Here is a 20,167-nt window from a genome sequence, read left to right as displayed (position 1 = left end):
TACTCACAGCTCAGAAAAGTCAAGAGTGATCAGAGCACCCAGCAAAGACCATGTTTTCAGGATCCTCAAAGGACTTACCACTGAGAGTGGGGATTTTTACGGTCGCTTCCTTTCCTTTGGGGGACACAAATCATGGTGTGGATGGAATTTCAGGTGCCCAAAGGATGGATCATCACCACTTTTCTGGTCTCTTGGGACTGGAACTAATCAGAGTTGCAGGTCTTCTCAATAGTTATGCATGATGTCATACCCCAAAAATGTTAGCAACCATTCACATTAAAGTTTAATGATTACACAGAGAGAGAGAGAGAGAGAGAGAATATTCACTGAGTTGTATGCTCTCCTTTGGGAGTATTTAAATACAAATCTATGCTTTCTTTCTCCCTAATAATTCAATAGGCATCATAGCGCTGTGGACAGTATGGAGCTTTTGCATATATTGCACATAGGTTTATTAGCTTTTTACATAAGTTTATATTGAGCTCTCTTCAATCATACACATAATATATACATTATTCTATGTTTGGAAAGGGTGGTAGATGGTTTTCTTCAGTTCTGTTTTCAATTCATTAGCATGTCTTAGGTATTTTAACAAATAAGTAGAGTAAGTTATAATATATGTAGATAAATAAAATAGTGAAGTCTCGTGCCAATCTAAATATTGTACAAAATTTAAGGAATTGTGACATAATTATACAATGTTGAAATATGATAAGACATCCACATGCCTTTAGATACAAAATGGAAGATATTACCATATTATAAGAGAACAAGCTTGATTAGAACTAGTAGCAATGTATCAGTTATAAATTATGATATGTTTTCCCCACCATACTTCACAGTGTTTGCAGCTAAGGGAAAGCTGGGTTCTCAATCAATACTCACTCTCAATCTTTATGCCATCCACATGGCAAACATTGTCTCATTTGTTTCAAGATAACGTTTTTCTGAAAGAATAATATGAAGGTATTCCTTTGAAGATAAATAGTGTGTTCTTTAAAGGTTATCTACAAATTGTTTTGTCTGATATCAGTAGAAAAATTGGCATTATTTGACTCATGCCATAAAACTCATTTGCCCCTATCCTCCAATGCTCCATGTAAATAAAATAAAGATGCAGAGTTATCACAGAGACTTAATTTATGACTTGAATTAAATGCACATATTTTTACAGAGGGAAAATCAATTTTATTATTTTGTGTGTGTGTTGCATTACTTTTATGACTGAAATATCATATAACTTCTCAGCATTCTCTCTCCTCAGAGAAAGAAGCAGAAAACTAAATTTAATGCATGTAATTGTCACAAATACCCTACTTTTTTCTAATTTCTTCTCAACTGTGTTGATTTTCTCTGTTTAAGGTTATTGTCAAAGTAGATCTTAGGAATGCATAGAAATACGGGCAATAATGCAGAACAAAATTAATAAAATCCCAGCTGGGCTGTTCTAACCAAATTATTATTCTGACATGTTCAGGCAGTAACCTCACTCTAATGGTTTCATTTGCCTTGAGGTCAAAGAGATAGTGTTGAGCAAGTTCAGTGATTCTCTCTTAGAGGTAATTCTGCCTCTGAGGGACATTTGGCAGTGTTTGGATGCATTTTGGTTGTCATAAATAGGTAGGATGCTAATACCATCTAGTAAGTAGAGCCCGGGGATGCTCCTAAAATATGCAGGATAGGCTTCTCCTTACATACCACACCTTACCCAAAAAAAAGTATTGGCCTAAAATGTCAAGAGGCACTAGACTGTAATTATCTCTCTTTGTAATATCCTTCTTTGGTTTTGAGATCATTGTTTCAGTGGTTCCATAAAATTAGTTTTTCTTTTTCTGTATTTCTTTCCTCTCTGAAAGAATCTTAAAATGATATTCCTTATTGTCTATATATTGGGAATACATCACCAGAGAACCATACGAGCCCAAAGTTTTCTTTCAGGATACGTTTTATCACTATTTTTCTGTGATCAGACAATGTACTTTATATACTTTCAATTATTAAAATTTGTTTTATCACACAACATATAATCACTTTTTAAATGTTCCATCTGTATTTTACAGAACGAGTATTCTGTAGTGTGGCCCAGTGTTCCATGCATTTATACCAGGTCAATTAAATTGATAATGCTGTGATTTTATTTTTATTGGCTTGATATGCCATCAGTTACGGAGAGAGCTTTTGGAAAACCTCTAGCTAGATCTGTGAAATTTATTATATCACTTTTATGAACTTTCTGGTAAGCACTTTGAAGCAAATTAATAGGAAAATACAAATTTAGGGTCATTTTTATGTTAACACTAAGAAATATCCCTTTCTTAAAGTAATAATAATTTTCCCCTTACTGTTTTCTTTGTCAAATGTGAATATAGTGACACCGCCTTTCCCTAAGTAACTTTTTCCATCTTTTTATTTGCAATCTGTTTCCCTTTATCTCTTGGAAATAGTATATATTAGGTTCTTTTGTTTTTTAACTACTCCAGTGGATCTCAATTTAGGCAGTTTTGCCCGCATCCGCAGATATTTGACAATGTCTACACACATTTTTGGTTGTCCTGAGTGGGGAAGAGGAATGTGGCTGACATCTACCATTGACCTACTATGAACAGGACGCCTCCACAACAAAAATTCATTCAGTCCAAAATGACAGCATCGTTAAGGTTAATGACCCCGACTTAGTTTTCCAGTCTCTGTTTCTATATGTAGTAACTGGCAGAGCTCATTTTTCATGCAGCATCTCACTATTAGGTTATGTTTTCCTTTCTGGCCTTCTTCCTTCCTTCTTGTGCACTATTAAATTAATCAAGATTTCACTGTTAATTTTGTCCTATGTCTTTTATTTGGGTATTTTGATTTAATATTTTACCGCTTGCAGGAGCAATTTTAATATGCCTTTTTCCTACCAGGATCTTGTTAAACGGGATCGGAGATGGTGGGGGAGTGGGTGTAAGTTACACTCACCTCCCTCCCCCAAACCAAACTGGAAATACAGCTAAAATATAAAACAGCCAACTGAAAAACCAACTGAAGGCGAGCTGAGTAGAATCATTTTAAAATCAGTGATTCACCTCCCCAAATACTGGAAAAACTCTCAACTGTATACTTATGCTTTTCTACCACTTATGTCAATTTCATCCTATATTTTACTTCCTGCCTTAAAATTACCATAGGAAGTCACCTTTGGTGTGGCTTTAATGAGGAAATATTCATCTCCCATTCTTGAAATATGTTTTTATTGCTTTTTTAGAAAGAGAGGAAGGGAGAGGGAGAGAGAGAGAAACATCAATGAGCAAGAAGCGTCCCTTGGCTCCCCCCGCATGTCCTCTGTTGGGAATTTGGGACTCGAGCCCACACAGCCACCTCCTGGTGCCTGGGACAAAGCTCAGCCATCTGAGCCACAACAGCCAGGCAGCAAATATTCTTCTAGAAAATTTATTTGTAATTATAGTTGACATACAATATTATATCAGTGTTAAATTTACATCATGATTTATATATGCCACATTTATGGACCACATTAAGTATAGTACTCAACATACCTTGTTATTAGGACATTATTGACTCTATTTCCTATGATGTACTTTACATCCCATGACTTATAACTTGAAGGTTATACTCCCGTGTCCAATTCAGCACTATTAACAACAGCCAAGGGATGGATGGAATCAACCAAAATGCTTGCCGTTCATTAGATGAATTGTTAAATAATTGTGGTATATTCATGTAATAGAGTATTATTCAGCCTTAAAAAAATAGGGAAATTCTGATATTTGGAATAACGTGGGTTAACCTGGAGGTCATTACGCTAAGTGAAATAAGCCGGTCAAAAACATACAAATACTGCATCATTACACTTAGAAGAGTTTTCTAAAATAGCAAATTCACAGAAGCATATAATATTATGTTTCTGTTTAAATTTATTTATCTATTGAATTATTTCATCTTAAACAATTTTCCTAACTTTTTTCTCTATTTTCTTTAATATGTTGATCATAGTTTTTTGCAGTCATTTTCTAAATACAGCTTGTAGCTCCTCTGCAGTCCTGCTTATGTTTTGTGCTTGTTTTGCTTTTCTTATAGTTTCTGACATTTTGCATCTGAGAGTCACCTGAATAAATTCAATAAAAGGTGGGAAAAAATGTTTGTACAAACTGGAGATAACATTACTTTCCATGGAGCGGGGTTTCACTTTCTCTCTATAAAGGTATGAAGGATGAGAGACTGACTGTTAATTCAATTATTCATTGGGCTGAGCCTGGACCATGGTGCCATTATATTTCATTTTCCTTTTGACTTGTCCCTGTGGGCCTCTCTCTCTTTCTCTCCAGCCCTTGAACACGAAGAAAATTCAGTTTTAACTTTTTGGAGATGTGAACTCTGCCACTTGCCTTATACATCTTCAAGTCACAGAAAATAGCTTGAAGCTTCTGTTTGATCCAGGCTTTACCTCCTGTGGGACATAGTCAACCAAACAGCTAGAGCCTCAGAGATTTCACTCTGTGTTTCCAGCTCAGTCTCAATGTGCACAGAGTGAATCATGTTGTGCTTCAGAAAGAAAATTCTAGCCCTTCTGAGCCTGACTGAAAGCAAGATCAAAGTCTGGGAAACCCTTGGAGGACACCTACATTACATTTGCTGTTGATGCCCCTCTAGCCAAACTGGGTGTCCTCTAAGCACAGCAAGAGTGTAGGACATTCCTACCTACCTCTATGGCGCAAACTAGGTTCTTACACTCTCCACTCACCCTCTTTGTTCCAATATCCTATGGCAAAAAACAGCTGTGTGTTTAAGGATCTATATTCTAGTACCTTTTTGAGGCTACGTAACTGCTAACATGCAGCTCCACTGTCCTCTCTGTCCCCCAGAGCAGCCAAAGGGCACAGGATCTGTCCGTTTGTTTTCCCTTTGGTAGATCACAATATTTAATAATTGTGTTGTTTGGGACACCAAAAAGTTCCTCCTTGATTTCAGAAGTTCCCCATTTAATTCTGTCCAACTATTATCGATTACCTATCCACATTTGTATCTATCTGTCATCTACCTATCATCTGTAATCATCTAGCTTTAATTCATTGCCTGTCTGTTCCTATATCTATTTATGTGTTGGATCCAGGCCTACTCAGGCACAGAATATGTCTAATACCCTGAATAAAAATATAACCATATGTGATGAAAGTTGTAAAGTATCTACCTAAAGCTCCACTGATGCACCTGAGAGCTTGCTGAGCTCTCCATACATTACCGGCCTTCATTGTCAAGAGTGCCCGGAATCAGTGAGATAAGAGTCACCTCACCACTCCATGTCTACCCCTTCCTGCGTCCTAAATGACTTCACTTCCCTTTTCCATAGTAGCTACTCCATTGTATCAACAGATAAATCTATATCTTGTCTTGTTTTTCTTGTGATTTTTGCACCAGTGCTCTTTTAATCACAAGCTACTGCATCCTTCCAGAAGTAAAAATTCTATCATTTTATAGCCACTTTTCCCCATGTTTTCCTGTTTATCTTAAAACATTTTAAACATACAGAAGAGATTCAAGAATAATACAAATGAGCAAAAATAAACTATAGTTCCTTTCTGTTATTTTATGAACATATCTTGATTGTAGTCTGTTGGTGATCATATGTCTGTGACACAACTATATAGAAAGCATCTATTTGCTGGTAAAGGTCACCTTAAAAAGCCATAGACAAGACCGACTCAGTTGAAGTTCCTTTCCCCCATATTGACCTTTTCACTGCATCTCTCACATCTTTGTTTCTTAGGCTATAAATCACTGGGTTTAGCATGGGGATCACCAAAGTGTAAAACACAGCAGAGACCTTCTCCTGGTCCAGGGAATACTGAGAGCTTGGCTGGATGTAGCTAAATGTTACAGACCCATAGAATAAGATCACAGTGGTCAGGTGGGAGGCACAAGTGGAGAAGGCTTTGCGCCTCCCCTCCGCTGAGCGAATTCTCTGGATGGCAATGATGATGCGGATGTAAGAGAGCACTATGGTGATCAGAGTAAGCATCCCAATGATCCCAGAGAATATCAAAAGCAGCATCTCATTGTTATGTGCATCAGAACAAGAGAGCTTCAGAAGAGGGGGGATGTCACAGAAATAATGATTCACAATGTTAGGACCACAGAAGTCAAGTTTGAACAGGCCTACTGTGTGTGTCAGTGAGTTAATGAGCCCACCCGAGTAAGACACAAGGACCATCCCAATACAAACCCTTTGGGTCATAATGACTGTATACAGCAAGGGGTTGGCTATTGCTGCATAGCGGTCATAAGCCATCATAGACAGGAGGATGCCTTCTGTGGTTACATAGACTGCAAAGAAGAAACTCTGCAGAAGACAGCCAGCAAACGTGCTGGACCTGTGTTTTGATAGGAAATTGATCAGCATCTTAGGAGCCAAGACTGTAGAGTAGCAGATATCACAAAAAGACAGGTTGCTAAGAAAGAAGTACATGGGCGAATGAAGGTGGGCATTGAACCAGATCAAGATGATCATCCCCCCATTACCTGTCAGAGTGATTAAATAAATAAGGGAGAAAAGCACAAAGAGAGGAATCTGCAGATTAGGATTTTCAGTTAAACCTACCAGAAGGAATTCTGTCACCCCTGTGTGATTCCCGCCTGCCATGCTTGCAGGTTTATCTAGCTCTTCAATTGCAGAATAAATGATATCACTTAGATGAAAAATAAATGTTGATTCCTTCCATGATCCATATAGCAAGGAGTATTTAGGTTTACCCTGTAGTTAGATGAAGAAAAGAAATGAATTTTAGCAGTGAAGTTAGTGTTTCTCCCTATTAGAACTAGAAAATATTTCCCTCCGGCTTCTCAGTTCGCACAGCATAAAATTGGGATAAAAACTCTTCAGATCATGAATCTATTCATTGTTAAAACTGACCTGCGCACCCAGATATGCCTCGTGCCAGGCCTCTGTCTCATTCTAAGGTATTCAAAATATCTGAAATTTTCCATAAATGCACAAGTAGCTTTAGATTCCATGTAAACCAAATATTAAATGCCATAAAAATACACACACTCTGACACCCACAAGTATTAAATTCAGATATTATGTAAATATAGCCCTTTTTTGAAAATGAGAAGAACATTTGAATGATAAATACACCACAGGTTAGGAAATTGCCTGGCTGTGTGGGAACAGCGCTGAAACCGTAACAGCTGGTAACAGATTCTTTTAGTGTAGAGACAACAGGAAATGGCAAAAGCTTAAATAAACCCCCATTGCCACTCCCTAAACATACAGCTCAGAGAAGTCAAGATCCAGCAGAATATCTAGAGAAGGCCGCATTTTCAGGAACCTTAAATAACATCACTGAGAGTGGGGATTTTTTGTACGGTCTTTTCTTTTGGGGACACAGAGCGTGTCTCACCGTGAGGGTGGAACCTCAGGTGTCCACAGGAGGGATCATCAGAATCTTTTCTGGTCTCTTGGGACTGGAACTAATCAGAGTAGCTGGTCTTCTCAATAGATACGCATGATGTCATACTAAAAAACTTTTAACAATCATTCACATTAAAGTTTTATGCTTATGCACAGAGAGAGAGAATTCATTGAGTTGTATGCTCTCCTTTGGGAGTATTCCTATTTAAATGTTTGCTTTCCTTCTCTCTAACAAATCAGTTGAACAGGCATCATAGCGCTGTGGACAGTGTGGAGATTTGCATATATTTCACATAGTTTTATTAGCTTTATACATAATTTTATATTGAGTTCTCTTCAATCATCCAAATAATATTCACATTATACTATGTTTGGAAAGGGTAATGGATGGTTTTGTTCAGTTCTGTTGCTAATTCATTAGCACGTTTTAGGATTTTAAATTATAATACAGAGAGATTAAAAAAATCGTGATGTCTCAGGTTCAATACAAATATTGTACAAAATTTAAAGAATTATGACATCATTACACAGTTGTGAAAATACTGATAGAACATTAGCATGTCTTTAGATGCAAATGGAAGATATTACATATCATAAGAGCAGACGCTTGATTAGAACTAATAGCAATGTATTGGTTATATGGCATGTTTTCACCACCACACATCACAGTGTTTGCAGCTAAGGGAAAGTTTAATTCTCAACCAATACTCACTCCTGATCTCTATCTTTATGCCATCCATGTGGCAAATTTTATCTTATGTGTATCAACATAATATTTTATATTCTGAGAAAAATATTTATGAATGTATTTCCTTCAAGATAAATATTTAATATGTTCTTTAAAATGATCTACATGTTATTTTGTCTGATGTCAGTAGAAAAAAATTATTCAACTCATGCCATAAAACTCATTTGTCCATGTCCTCCAGTGCTCAGTGTCAATAACATTAAGAAATAGAGTTATCAAATAGGCTTTATTTATGACTTGAATTAAATGCACATATTTTTACAGGGGAAACACCAGTTTTAGTATTCTAAGTTTGTGTATTGCATTCCTTTTATGACTGAAATGTGATGTAGCACTTCAGCATTATCCCTCCTCATTGACAGAAACTGAAAACTAAATTTAATACATGTAATTGTCACAAATATCATACTTTATTTTAATTTATTCTCAATTGTGGTTTATTTCATTAAAGATATTAACCTTTAATTTTATGTTTTGTTTACTGAAATTATGTGTTAACTTTCTCTGTTTATGAGTATTATCAAAATAGATCTTAGAAATGCATAGAAATTACAGAAATAATGCAAAACAAAATTAATAAAATCACAGCTGAGATGTTCTTATCACATTATTATTCTGACATGTTCAGGCAATGACCTCACTCTAATGCCATGGGGTCAAAAAAATAGTGTTGAGCAAGTTTAGTGATTCTCTCCTTGGGGTAATTCTGCCTCTGAGGGACGTTTGGCAGTGTTTGGACACATTTTGGTTGTCATAAATAGGGAGAATGCTACTAGCATCTAGTGAGTAGAGACGAGGGATGCTGCTAAACTCCCTAAAATGTGCAGCATTGACTTCTCATCACCCCACCCGCACCCCCCAAAGAGAAGTATTGGCCCAAAATGTCAACAGTGCTGCTTTTAGAAACTCCGAGCTAGATTGACTCATAGAGGGGACCACAGTTGGGAGGCTGGGTAAGAAAGTGAAGTAAGATTAAGCAAAAAGTAAAAATAAAAAACTCATAGACACAGAAAACACTATGGTGATTAGCAGAGAGAAAGGAGGGTGTGGGGAGACAGAAGAGGGTAAAGGGAGTTCAATGGTGCTGGAAGGAGACTTGACTGGGTGGTGAACGCAAATACATTATACAGATGGTGTATTACTGAATCGTACGCCTGAAAAATGGATATGACTTTATTAACCAGTGTCACCCCAATAAATTTAATATAAAAGAAAAAATGATATGAATAAACATTATAAATGTCTGTAGAAACTCAGTTGTAAAGAAAAACAAACCATTACACTCAGAAACTACCGAGCAGATAGTCTATACTTTATAGGACTATTAATCCTTTGAAGCTCTTTGCAATACCATGTTTAAAAGCATATATTTCTTGATAATGGCCTCATACCATTCATTAGATAGTCAAATGTATTCTCAAATTAAGACCTAATGGCTTTATTACCAAAAAACTCATGGTAAGTAAAAATATTGATATTTAGAACACTTATAGGGCTACAATTAATCTGTTAATACCTTATTAAAGTTATTAGGACAACAATGGTTAATATGAACATACAGGTTTCAGGTGTGTGTTTCTATGTTACAAGATCTGTGTATTGCTCTGTGTACCCACTTTGGATATTCTGCCTTCTTGAATATGACTATTGAAGATTTATCAGTTCTGAATAAAAATTAGTCCCTTCATCTTAAAATATATATAGTATCTATTCTCTTTTTTTTTCCTGGAACAGTAACACATATTTCACATCATTTGATAGGATCACATATGTCTCCTATGCTCTGCTTTACCCTCTAATGTTTGTCTTCTCTCTGCGCTTTAGATGCTATGTATTGGCTTGTGTGTGAGATTATTAATCCTGTTTTATGCTTTGTCTGATATGCTCTAAATTCTTCTTTTGACTTCTTATTTTCAGCTTTTGTGCACTTTTTTCTCAGAATATAATTTGTTTCTGTTTTTTAAAACAGCTTTAATGGATATCATTAATGTACAAAAAACACCACCTATTTAATACATAGAATTTGGTGAACTTGGACGTATATATACACCAGTGAAAGCATCACCACAATCAAGGCAATAGATATAGGCATCACCACTCAGAGTTTGCTCCTGCCTCTGTTGTGTTTTCTTGTTCTAGGAACACTAAATATGTGGTCTCACCTTTCAACACATTTTTAAGTACACAAACCAGTATTTAAAACTATGAGCAGTATATGTTTTATATGTTATACAGCACCTCTCTAGGACTACTCATCTTGCATAACTGAAACTTTATAACCTTGGAACAATAGCTCCATCTGCTTCTTCCCCTCTATAGCTGCCCCCCATTCAGTTACACTCCCATGTCCCATGCAAAAGTATTAACAATAGCCAAGGTATGGAAACAACCCAAATGCCTGCCATTCATCAGGTGAACTGTTAAAGAAAAGGTGGTATATTCATACAATAGAGTATTATTCGGCCTTAAAAAAAAGTGAAATCCTGACCTTTGTGATAATCTGGGTTAACCTGGAGGGCATTGTGCTAAGTGAAATAAGCCAGTCACAAAACTACAAATACTGTGTCATTACACCTAGAAGTTTCTCAAATAGCAAATTCACAGAAGCAAATAATAGAAGGTTTCTGATTAAATTTATTTAATAATATCCTGAAATATTTCACCTATAACCATTCTTCTAACATTTTCTTCTATTTTCTACAATGTGTTAACCATAGAATGTTTTAAACTCTTTGTCTCTGTCCAACATGAAGCTCCTCTGTGGTCCCGTCATGTTCTGTGCTTGTCCTGCTCTTTCCTATACTTTCTGACTCTTTGCATCTGAGGGTCACCTCAGTAACTTCCGTAAAAGGGGAAAGGTTTGTAAAACTGGAGATGACATTACTCTCCATGGAGAAAGGTTTCACTTTCTCTCTAAAATGGCATAACACAAACATACTCATAGCTCAGAAAAGATGTGAAGAGGGGCCATCTCTCTCCTTCTCTCTCTCTCTCTGACTCTCTCTCTGCCCCCCCCTCTCTCTCTCTCTGTCTCTAGCTCGAACTCTAGCCCTTAAACACTGCAGTAAATTCAGTTTGAACTCTGTAAAGAATTAAAATTAGCCGATTCCCTTATACATCTTCAAATCACAGAAAATGCCTTGAAGGGCTGCCTTGTGTTTGATCCAGGCCTTTACCTTTGGTGGACATAGTCAACCAAGCACCTAGGGCCACAGAGATTATTTTTAAAATCTTTATTGTTGAAAGTATTACAGATGTCTCAGAGATTTCACTCTATCTTTCCAGCTAAGGCTGAATCTCTAAAGTGTGAATCTTCTTGTGATTCAGAAAAAAAAATTATACCACTTCTGTGCCTGATGCAATGCAGGATCAGAGTCTGGGAAATGCTTTGAGGACACCGACAAAGGAATTGCTGCTGACACCCTCTAGCAGGACTGTGAGTCCTCTAAGCAGAGCAAGAGTACAAGAGTCTCCAACCTGCCTCTGAGGCCCAAATCATCTCTTTACACCCTCCACCCACCCCCTTTGTTCCAATATCCTGTGGGAAAGAACAGCTGTGTGTTTAAGCTTCTATATAATACAGTACCTCTTTGAGCCTACATAACTGCTAACATACAGCTCTACGGTTTTCTTTCCCCCAGAGCAGTCACAGGGCACAAGTTCAGAATCAGTAGGTCTTCCTTTTGGCAGATCACAATATTTAATATTTATACTGTTTGGGATACCACAAAGTTCTTGCCTGATTTCAGAAGTCTCCATTTAATTCTGTCCCTGTACCTATTACCTATTACCTATCTATTTATCTATCTATCTATCATCTATCTATCTATCTATCTATCTATCTATCTATCTATCTACCTACCTATCAATCTGTCATCTAACTCTCTATATCTATCATCTATCTATTTATCATCTATCACCCATTGTCTCTTTATCCCTATAGCTATCTCCAGCCATGTGGCAGCCCAGGGCTGCTTAGGCTCACCATATGACTAATGCCCTGAAAGGAAATACAACCATATGTGATGAAACCTGCAAAGTACCTGCCAAAAGCTCTACTGATGCATCTGAGAGCTTGCTGAGCTCTCCATGCACCATAGGCCTCCATTGTCAAGAGTGCCCCAAACCAGTGAGATAAGAGTCAGCTCACCTCTCCATGATTACACCTCTCTGAGTTCTAAACCACTCCAGTCCTCTTTTCCTGAAATAGCTAGCTACTCCATTTTATCAAACAATAACATCTGTATTTATCTTGCTTTTCTTGTTATTTTTGCGAAACTACTGATTTAATGACAAGCTACTCCATCCATTTAGAAAAACATTCTATCATTTTGTAAGCAGTTTGAATGGTTTTCCTAACCATTTATTTTGAGACATTTTAAACTTACAGTTGAAATACAAGAAAAATACAAATTTGCAAGATTAGTTAACTATCATTCATTTATCATATTGAATGAGAACATCTTATTGCAGTTCTGTTTGTGACCATGTATCATCTACACAATTTTAAAGAAACTCTCTATATGTTGGTTAATGTCATGATAAAAAGCCATAGACAAGACGGACTCAAGCTGAAATTCCTTTCCCCCATATTGACCTTTTCGCTGCAACTCTCACATCCTTGTTTCTTAGGCTATAAATCACTGGGTTTAGCATGGGGATCACCAAAGTGTAAAAGACAGCAGAGACCTTCTCCTGGTCCAAGGAATACTGAGAGCTTGGCTGGATGTAGCTGAAGGTTGCAGACCCGTAGAATAAGGTCACGGTGGTCAGGTGGGAGGCACAAGTGGAGAAGGCTTTGCGCCTCCCCTCTGCTGAGCGAATTCTCTGGATGGCAATGATAATGCGGATGTAAGAGAGCATGATGGTGGTCAAAGCAAGCACCCCAATGACCCCAGAGAATATCAAAAGCAGCATCTCATTGTTATGTGCATCAGAACAAGAGAGCTTCAGAAGAGGGGGGATGTCACAGAAATAATGATTCACAATGTTAGGACCACAGAAGTCAAGTTTCAACAAGCCTATTGTGTGTGTCAGTGAGTTAATGAGCCCACCCGAGTAAGACACAAGGACCATCCCAATACAAACCCTTTGGGTCACAATGACTGTATACAGCAAGGGGTTGGCTATTGCTACATAGCGGTCATAAGCCATCATAGACAGGAGGATGCCTTCGGTGGTTCCATAGACTGCAAAGAGGAAACACTGCAGAAGACAGCCAGCAAAAGTGCTGGATTTATATACTGACAGGAAATTGACCAGCATCTTAGGAGCCAAGACAGTAGAGTAGCAGATATCACAAAAAGACAGGTTGCTAAGAAAGAAGTACATGGGAGTATGAAGGTGGGCATTGAACCAGATCAAGATGATCATCCCCCCATTACCTGTCAGAGTGATTAAATAAATAAGGGAGAAAAGCACAAAGAGAGGAATCTGCAGATTAGGATTTTCAGTTAAACCTACCAGAAGGAATTCTGTCACCCCTGTGTGATTCCCGCCTGCCATGCTTGCAGGTTTATCTAGCTCTTTAGCTGTAGAACAAAATGGTGTCACTCAGATGGAAAATAAATGATGATTTCCTCCATGATCCAACATCCATATAGCAAGGAGCATAGCTTTACACTGTAGTTAGGTGAAGAAAAGAAATCAACTTCAGCAGTGGACCTTCTGTTTGCCTGATAATCCATCTGCAGTGATTCTCCCTACTGGAACTAGAGATGATTTTATTCCCTGATTCTCAGTTTCCACAACGTAAAATTGGTGGGATCTAATGAACAAAATAAACTGATGAACAAGATAGATGCAGACACATAGGAACTGTGGAGCAGTCAAAGTTCAGAGGGAAGGTGGGGGTAGGGATGGGGGGGACTAATCAAAGAATTTAGATGCATGCATATATGACCTATAGACACAATAGTGTAGAGACCTGGGGGGGGGGTTGCCTGGTGGAGGGGTTCATTGGGGGGAAAAGGGGGACACCTGCAATACTTTAAACAATAAAGAAATTGGGATTAAAAAAACCTATAAAAGAACTGGGATAAGAAACTCTTAGATCATGAATCTATCAATTGTTAAAACTGACATGCGCACCCAGACATGCCTCGAGCCAGTCCTCTGACTGATTCTATGGTATTTAAACATCCTGTGCTTTTATGAGCTACAAACTGATTGGCCTTCCATGACAGCAACTTTTTCTTTATCCTGTGTCTAAGCTCTTCTGATTTTTTCACACCCAGTTTACTCATGAAACTGACTTCCATAGTATTCACCCCTCTTCCTTTCAAAATCTCAAACATCAAAACTCTTCTCCTTCAACCTTCTGCTCAGATTCCCCCCTTGGAAGATCAATGACTGTGCTCTCTAAAGACTTGAGTCAGGAAAACAGGTGCAAGAGTCTTTTCACTTGCTGTTTAATATTAAGGCCAATCAAAGCAAAGCAGTGCAATTTAACTTGATCACTCTTTCCTTTCGTATTTCTATAACTTCACCCTCACACAGTTGGGATCTTATCTGCATTTAAACAACGAACACAAAACCCAATGAAGAGAGGAAAGGTGTAACTATGAGGGACCAAAACTATAGCTACCCTGACTTAACTGTATCAAGTACAATCTCCTTTCAAAAATATAGGCTGCTACTTCATTTCATTTGGTTTTTGACATGACATAATACTAATTCAACAACATTCATGGTTAAATATTGATAAATCAGGTCATTCATGTATAGCTTCATCCATTCAGTCAATACATATTACTTAGCACTCTGTGCCAAGAAATGTTATTATATTTGCTAGAGATGACACAGTGAATGAGGAAAATGTCATGCTTTTAAGGAGCTTGCATTTTATTAAAGAAATAAATAGATACTTATTGATAGACACTGATAAGTGTTGTGAAGAAAAGTAAAGGAGGAGAGGTGAATAGTCAGAGCTGGCAGATGCTCTACTGTATGGTGTATTACTATCCTATGGCTCTGTGACAACTCACCTGAAATTGGTGGCTTCCAAAAACAACCATGCTATTCATGCCAGGCACCCTGTGAGGCATCAGACCCCTCAAGAAGGATACATGAGTTGGGCTCTCATGGAACTTGAAGTCCACTGAGGTCAGCATATGGGTAAGCTTGGGATGCAATCTTCAGGGTATTTCTAAAGCAAAATGAAAATCTTCATTCTATGAGTATATAAGCTCATCCCTTGCAGACGGAGATTGTAAATTAGATCCTGTCTATAGTTAAGATCAGCCACTTTGGTAAAAGCAATGAATCCGAGTCCAACTGTATCCAAGGAAAAGAGGGAATAACTTGTTGAAAGTGAAAACAATTTTGGGGGGTTTTTTAATGATACTTTTTTTAATGCCATAAGAAAACCATGTTAATGGACCAGATTGTAAAATACAGAATCAAAGTTTCATAACCTGAAAATAACCTCAATTAAAAACAACCTTAGAGGTGAAGGGACATTAGTGTGTTTCTTAATGGAACACGTTTTTTTCTGCAGGTCCCCTTAGTGTAACTGGAAATATTACATCAGGGAAAATAGAAAATAATTCTAAAAATATCACCATTGGAATCATAAAATTAAATTATATGTAAAATATTTCAAAAAATTATTGTTTTATAAGATTGGAAAGAAACAATTTTTTGAAATACATTATAGTTCTCAGATATCCCACTTTCCATAGAATATCTGAAATTTTTCATAAATACACAAGTAGCTTTAGATTCTATATAAACCAAATATTAAATACCACGAATATACATGCATAAATATTAAATACAGATATTACATAAATACTGCCCTTTTTTACAAAATAAGAGAACAGTAGAAAGATAAATACACCATAGGTTAGGAATTGGCTGGCTCCTGGGAAAGTACTGAAATCATGACAGCTGGTAACAGATTCTTTTAGTGTGGAGACAACAGGAAATGTCAAAAGCTTAAATAAACCCTCATAACTGCTACTAAACATACTCAGGGCTCAGAAAAGTCAACACTAAGCAGAGTATCTACAATCGACCACCATTTCAGGATCCTTCAAGCACTTAAGGCTGAGAGTGGGGATTTTTATGCTTGCTGTCTTTTCTTTTGGGAACGCACACTGTGTCTCCTGGTGTGGATGGAATCTCAGGTGTCCACAGGATGGATCATTAGCATCTTTCCCTTTGGGTGTTTTTAATGATACTTTTTTTAATGCCATAAGAAAAGCTTGTTAATAAAACCAGATTGTAAAATACAGAATCAAAGTTTCATAACCTGAAAATAACCTCAGTTAAAAACAACTTCAGAGGTGAAGGGACATTAGTGTGTTTCTTACTGGCACACGTTTTTTTCTGCAAGGCCCCTTAGTGTAATGGGAACATCACATCAGGGGAAATAGGACTAATTTTGGGACTGGAACTAATCAGAGTAGCAGGTCTTCTCAATAGTTATACATGACTATAAATGTTAACAATCATTCACATTAAAGTTTTATGATTACAGAGAGATAGAGAGACACAGAGAGAGAATTAATTGAGATGTATGCTTTCCTTTGGGAGTATTTAAATAAAAATCTATGCTTTCTTTCTCTCTAATAATTTAATAGGCATCATAGCGCTGTGTATAGTGTGGAGATTTTGCTTATATTGCACATAGGTTTATTAGCTATTTTACATAATTTTATATTGAGCTCTCTTCAATCATACAAATAATATATGCATTATGTGTGTGTTTGGAAAGGGTAGTAGATGGTTTTCTTAAGTTCTATTATTAATTCATTAGCATGTCTTAGATATTTTAACATATAAGTAGAGTAAGTTATATGTAGATAAAAATAGTGAAGTCTCGTCTCAATCCAAATATTATACAAAATTTGAAGAATTATGACTATTACAGTTGTGATGATACTGATAGAACATTAGCACACCTTTAGATACAAATGGAAGATGTTACATAAGAGAACAAACTTGATTAGAACTAATAGCAGCGTATCGGTTAGAAATTTTGGCAAGTCTTTGCTACCATACTTCACAGTGTTTGCGGCTAAGGGAAAGTTTGATTCTCAACCAGCACTCACTCCCAATCTCTGTCTTTCCATCAACGTGACAAAGTTTATCTCATGTGTTTCAATATATTTTATATTCTGAGAAAAATATTTATGAATGTATTCCCTTCAAAATAAATATTTAGTTTGTTCTTGAAATATGATCTACAAATTACTTTTTCTGATGTCAATAGAAACATTGGCATTATTCAACTCATGCCATAAATCTCTTTTGGCCTTACCTCCAGTGATCAATGTCAATAAAATAAAGATGCAGAGTTATCACATAGACTTTATTTATGACCTCAATTAAATGCACATATTTTCATAGATGGAACAGCTATTTTAGTATTTTGTTTGTGTATTGCATTACTTTTATGACTGAAATGTCATGTAGCACTTCAGCAGTATCTCTCCCCATAGACAGGAGCAGAAAACTAAATTTAATGCATGTGATTGTCACAAATATCAGATTTTATGTTAATTTCTTCTCAACTCTGGTTTATTTCATAAACGTATAATCAGCTTTAATTTCATATTTGTTTCATCAAAATTATGTGTTACTCTTCTCTGTTTATGGGTATTATCAGAATAGGTCTTAAAAATGCCATGAAATTAAGAAAATAATGGAGAACAAAATTAATAAAATCACAGCTGAGATGTTCTTATCACATTATTATTCTGATTATGTTCATGCAGTGACCTCACTCTAATGCCTTAAAGTCAATGAAATAGTATTCAGCAAGTTTAGTGATTCTCTCCTTGGGGTAATTCTGCCTCTGAGGGACGTTTGGCAGTGTTTGGACACATTTTGGTTGTCATAAATAGGGAGAATGGTACTAGCATCTAGTGAGTAGAGACGAGGGATGCTGCTAAACTCCCTAAAATGTGCAGCATTGACTTCTCGTCACCCCACCTGCACCCCCCAAAGAGAAGTATTGGCCCAAAATGTCAACAGTGCTGCTTTTAGAAACTCCGAGCTAGATTGACTCATAGAGGGGAGCACAGTTGGGAGGCTGGACAAGAAAGGTGAAGTAGGACTAAGCAAAAACTAAAAATAAAAAACTCTTAGACACAGACAACACTAGGTGACTAACAGAGAGAAAGCAGGGTGTGGGGAGACAGAAGAGGGTAAAGGGAGTTCAATGGTGCTGGAAGGAGACTTGACTGGGTGGTGAACGCAAATACATTATACAGATGGTGTATTACTGAATCGTACACCTGAAAAATGGATATGACTTTATTAACCAGTCACCCCAATAAATTTAATATAAAAGAAAAAGTGATATGAGTAAACATTATAAATGTTTGTAGAAACTCAGTTGTAAAGAAAAACAACAAATCATTACACTCAGAAAGTACCGAGCAGATAGTCTATACTTTATAGGACTATTAATCCTTTGAAGCTCTTTGCAATACCATGTTTAAAAGCATGTATTTCTTGAAAATGGCCTCATACCATTCATTAGATAGTCAAATGTATTCTCAAATTAAGACCTAATGGCTTTATTACCAAAAAACTCATGGTAAATAAAAATATTGATATTTAGAACACTTATAGGGCTACAATTAATCTGTTAATACCTTATTAAAGTTATTAGGACAACAATGGTTAATATGAACATACAGGTTTCAGGTGTGTGTTTCTATGTTACAAGATCTGTGTATTGCTCTGTGTACCCACTTTGGATATTCTGCCTTCTTGAATATGACTATTGAAGATTTATCAGTTCTGAATAAAAAATTAGTCCCTTCATCTTAAAATATATATAGTATCTATTCTCTCTCTTTTTCCTGGAACATTAACACATATTTCACATCGTTTGATAGGATCACATATGTCTCCTATGCTCTGCTTTACCCTCTAATGTTTGTCTTCTCTCTGCGCTTTAGATGCTATGTATTGGCTTGTGTGTGAGATTATTAATCCTGTTTTATGCTTTGTCTGATATGCTCTAAATTCTTCTTTTGACTTCTTATTTTCAGCTTTTGTGCACTTTTTTCTCAGAATATAATTTGTTTCTGTTTTTTTAAAACAGCTTTAATGGATATAATTAATGTACAAAAAACAACACATATTTAATACATACAATCTGGTGAATTTGGACGTATATATACACCAGTGAAAGCATCACCACAATCAAGGCAATAGATATAGGCATCACCACTCAGAGTTTGCTCCTGCCTCTGTTTTGTTTTCTTTTTCTAGGAACACTAAATATGAGGTCTCACCTTTCAACACATTTTTAAGTACACAAAACAGTATTTAAAACTATGAGCAGTACATGTTTTATACGTTATACAGCACCTCTCTAGGACTACTCATCTTGCATAACTGAGACTTTATAACCTTGGAACAATAGCTCCCTCTGCTTCTTCCCCTCCATAGCTGCCCCCCATTTAGTTACACTCCCATGTCCCATGCAAAAGTATTAACAATAGCCAAGGTATGGAAACAACCCAAATGCCTGCCATTCATCAGGTGAATTGTTAAAGAAAAGGTGGTATATTCATACAATAGAGTATTAATCGGCCTTAAAAAAGAGTGAAATCCTGACCTTTGTGATAATCTGGGTTAACCTGGAGGGCATTGTGCTAAGTGAAATAAGCACAATGCCCAAAACTACAAATACTGTGTCATTACACTTAGAAGTTTCTAAAATAGCAAATTCACAAAAGCAGATAATAGAAGGTTTCTGATTAAATTTAATAATCTCCCAAAATATTTCACCTTAAACCATTCTTCTAATATTTTCTTCTATTTTCTACAATGTGTTAACCATTGAATGTTTTTAACTCTTTGTCTCTGTCCAACATGAAGCTCCTCTGTGGTCCCGTCATGTTCTGTGCTTGTCCTGCTCTTTCCTATACTTTCTGACTCTTTGCATCTGAGGGTCACCTCAATAACTTCCGTAAAAGGGGAAAGGTTTGTACAAACTGGAGATGACATTACTTTCCATGGAAACGTTTCACTTTCTCTCTAAAATG

The 20,167-nt window shown here is 36.6% G+C and overlaps 2 protein-coding genes across 2 annotated transcripts; both read right to left on the bottom strand.

Moving 5' to 3' along the window:
- Nucleotides 1-5,674: 5,674 nt before the first annotated feature.
- Nucleotides 5,675-6,637, bottom strand: LOC308565567 (olfactory receptor 5J3-like; the record flags this gene model as incomplete). The annotated part of the gene is made up of 1 exon (XM_081154882.1): nt 5,675-6,637. One exon carries the CDS (start codon nt 6,635-6,637, stop codon nt 5,675-5,677), a length of 963 nt encoding a protein of 320 aa, XP_081011008.1.
- Nucleotides 6,638-12,722: 6,085 nt separating this feature from the next.
- On the bottom strand, nt 12,723-13,661 carry LOC308565566 (olfactory receptor 5J3-like; the record flags this gene model as incomplete). Its single annotated transcript, XM_081154881.1, has 1 exon — nt 12,723-13,661. The coding sequence occupies one exon, from the start codon at nt 13,659-13,661 to the stop codon at nt 12,723-12,725; it is 939 nt and encodes a 312-aa protein (XP_081011007.1).
- Between the last annotated feature and the right edge of the window lie 6,506 nt (nt 13,662-20,167).

The sequence above is a fragment of the Miniopterus schreibersii genome (genome assembly GCF_964146895.1).
Source record: "Miniopterus schreibersii genome assembly, chromosome: 12".
Taxonomy (NCBI): domain Eukaryota; kingdom Metazoa; phylum Chordata; class Mammalia; order Chiroptera; family Miniopteridae; genus Miniopterus; species Miniopterus schreibersii.
This window is presented reverse-complemented; position numbering and strand designations above follow the sequence as displayed.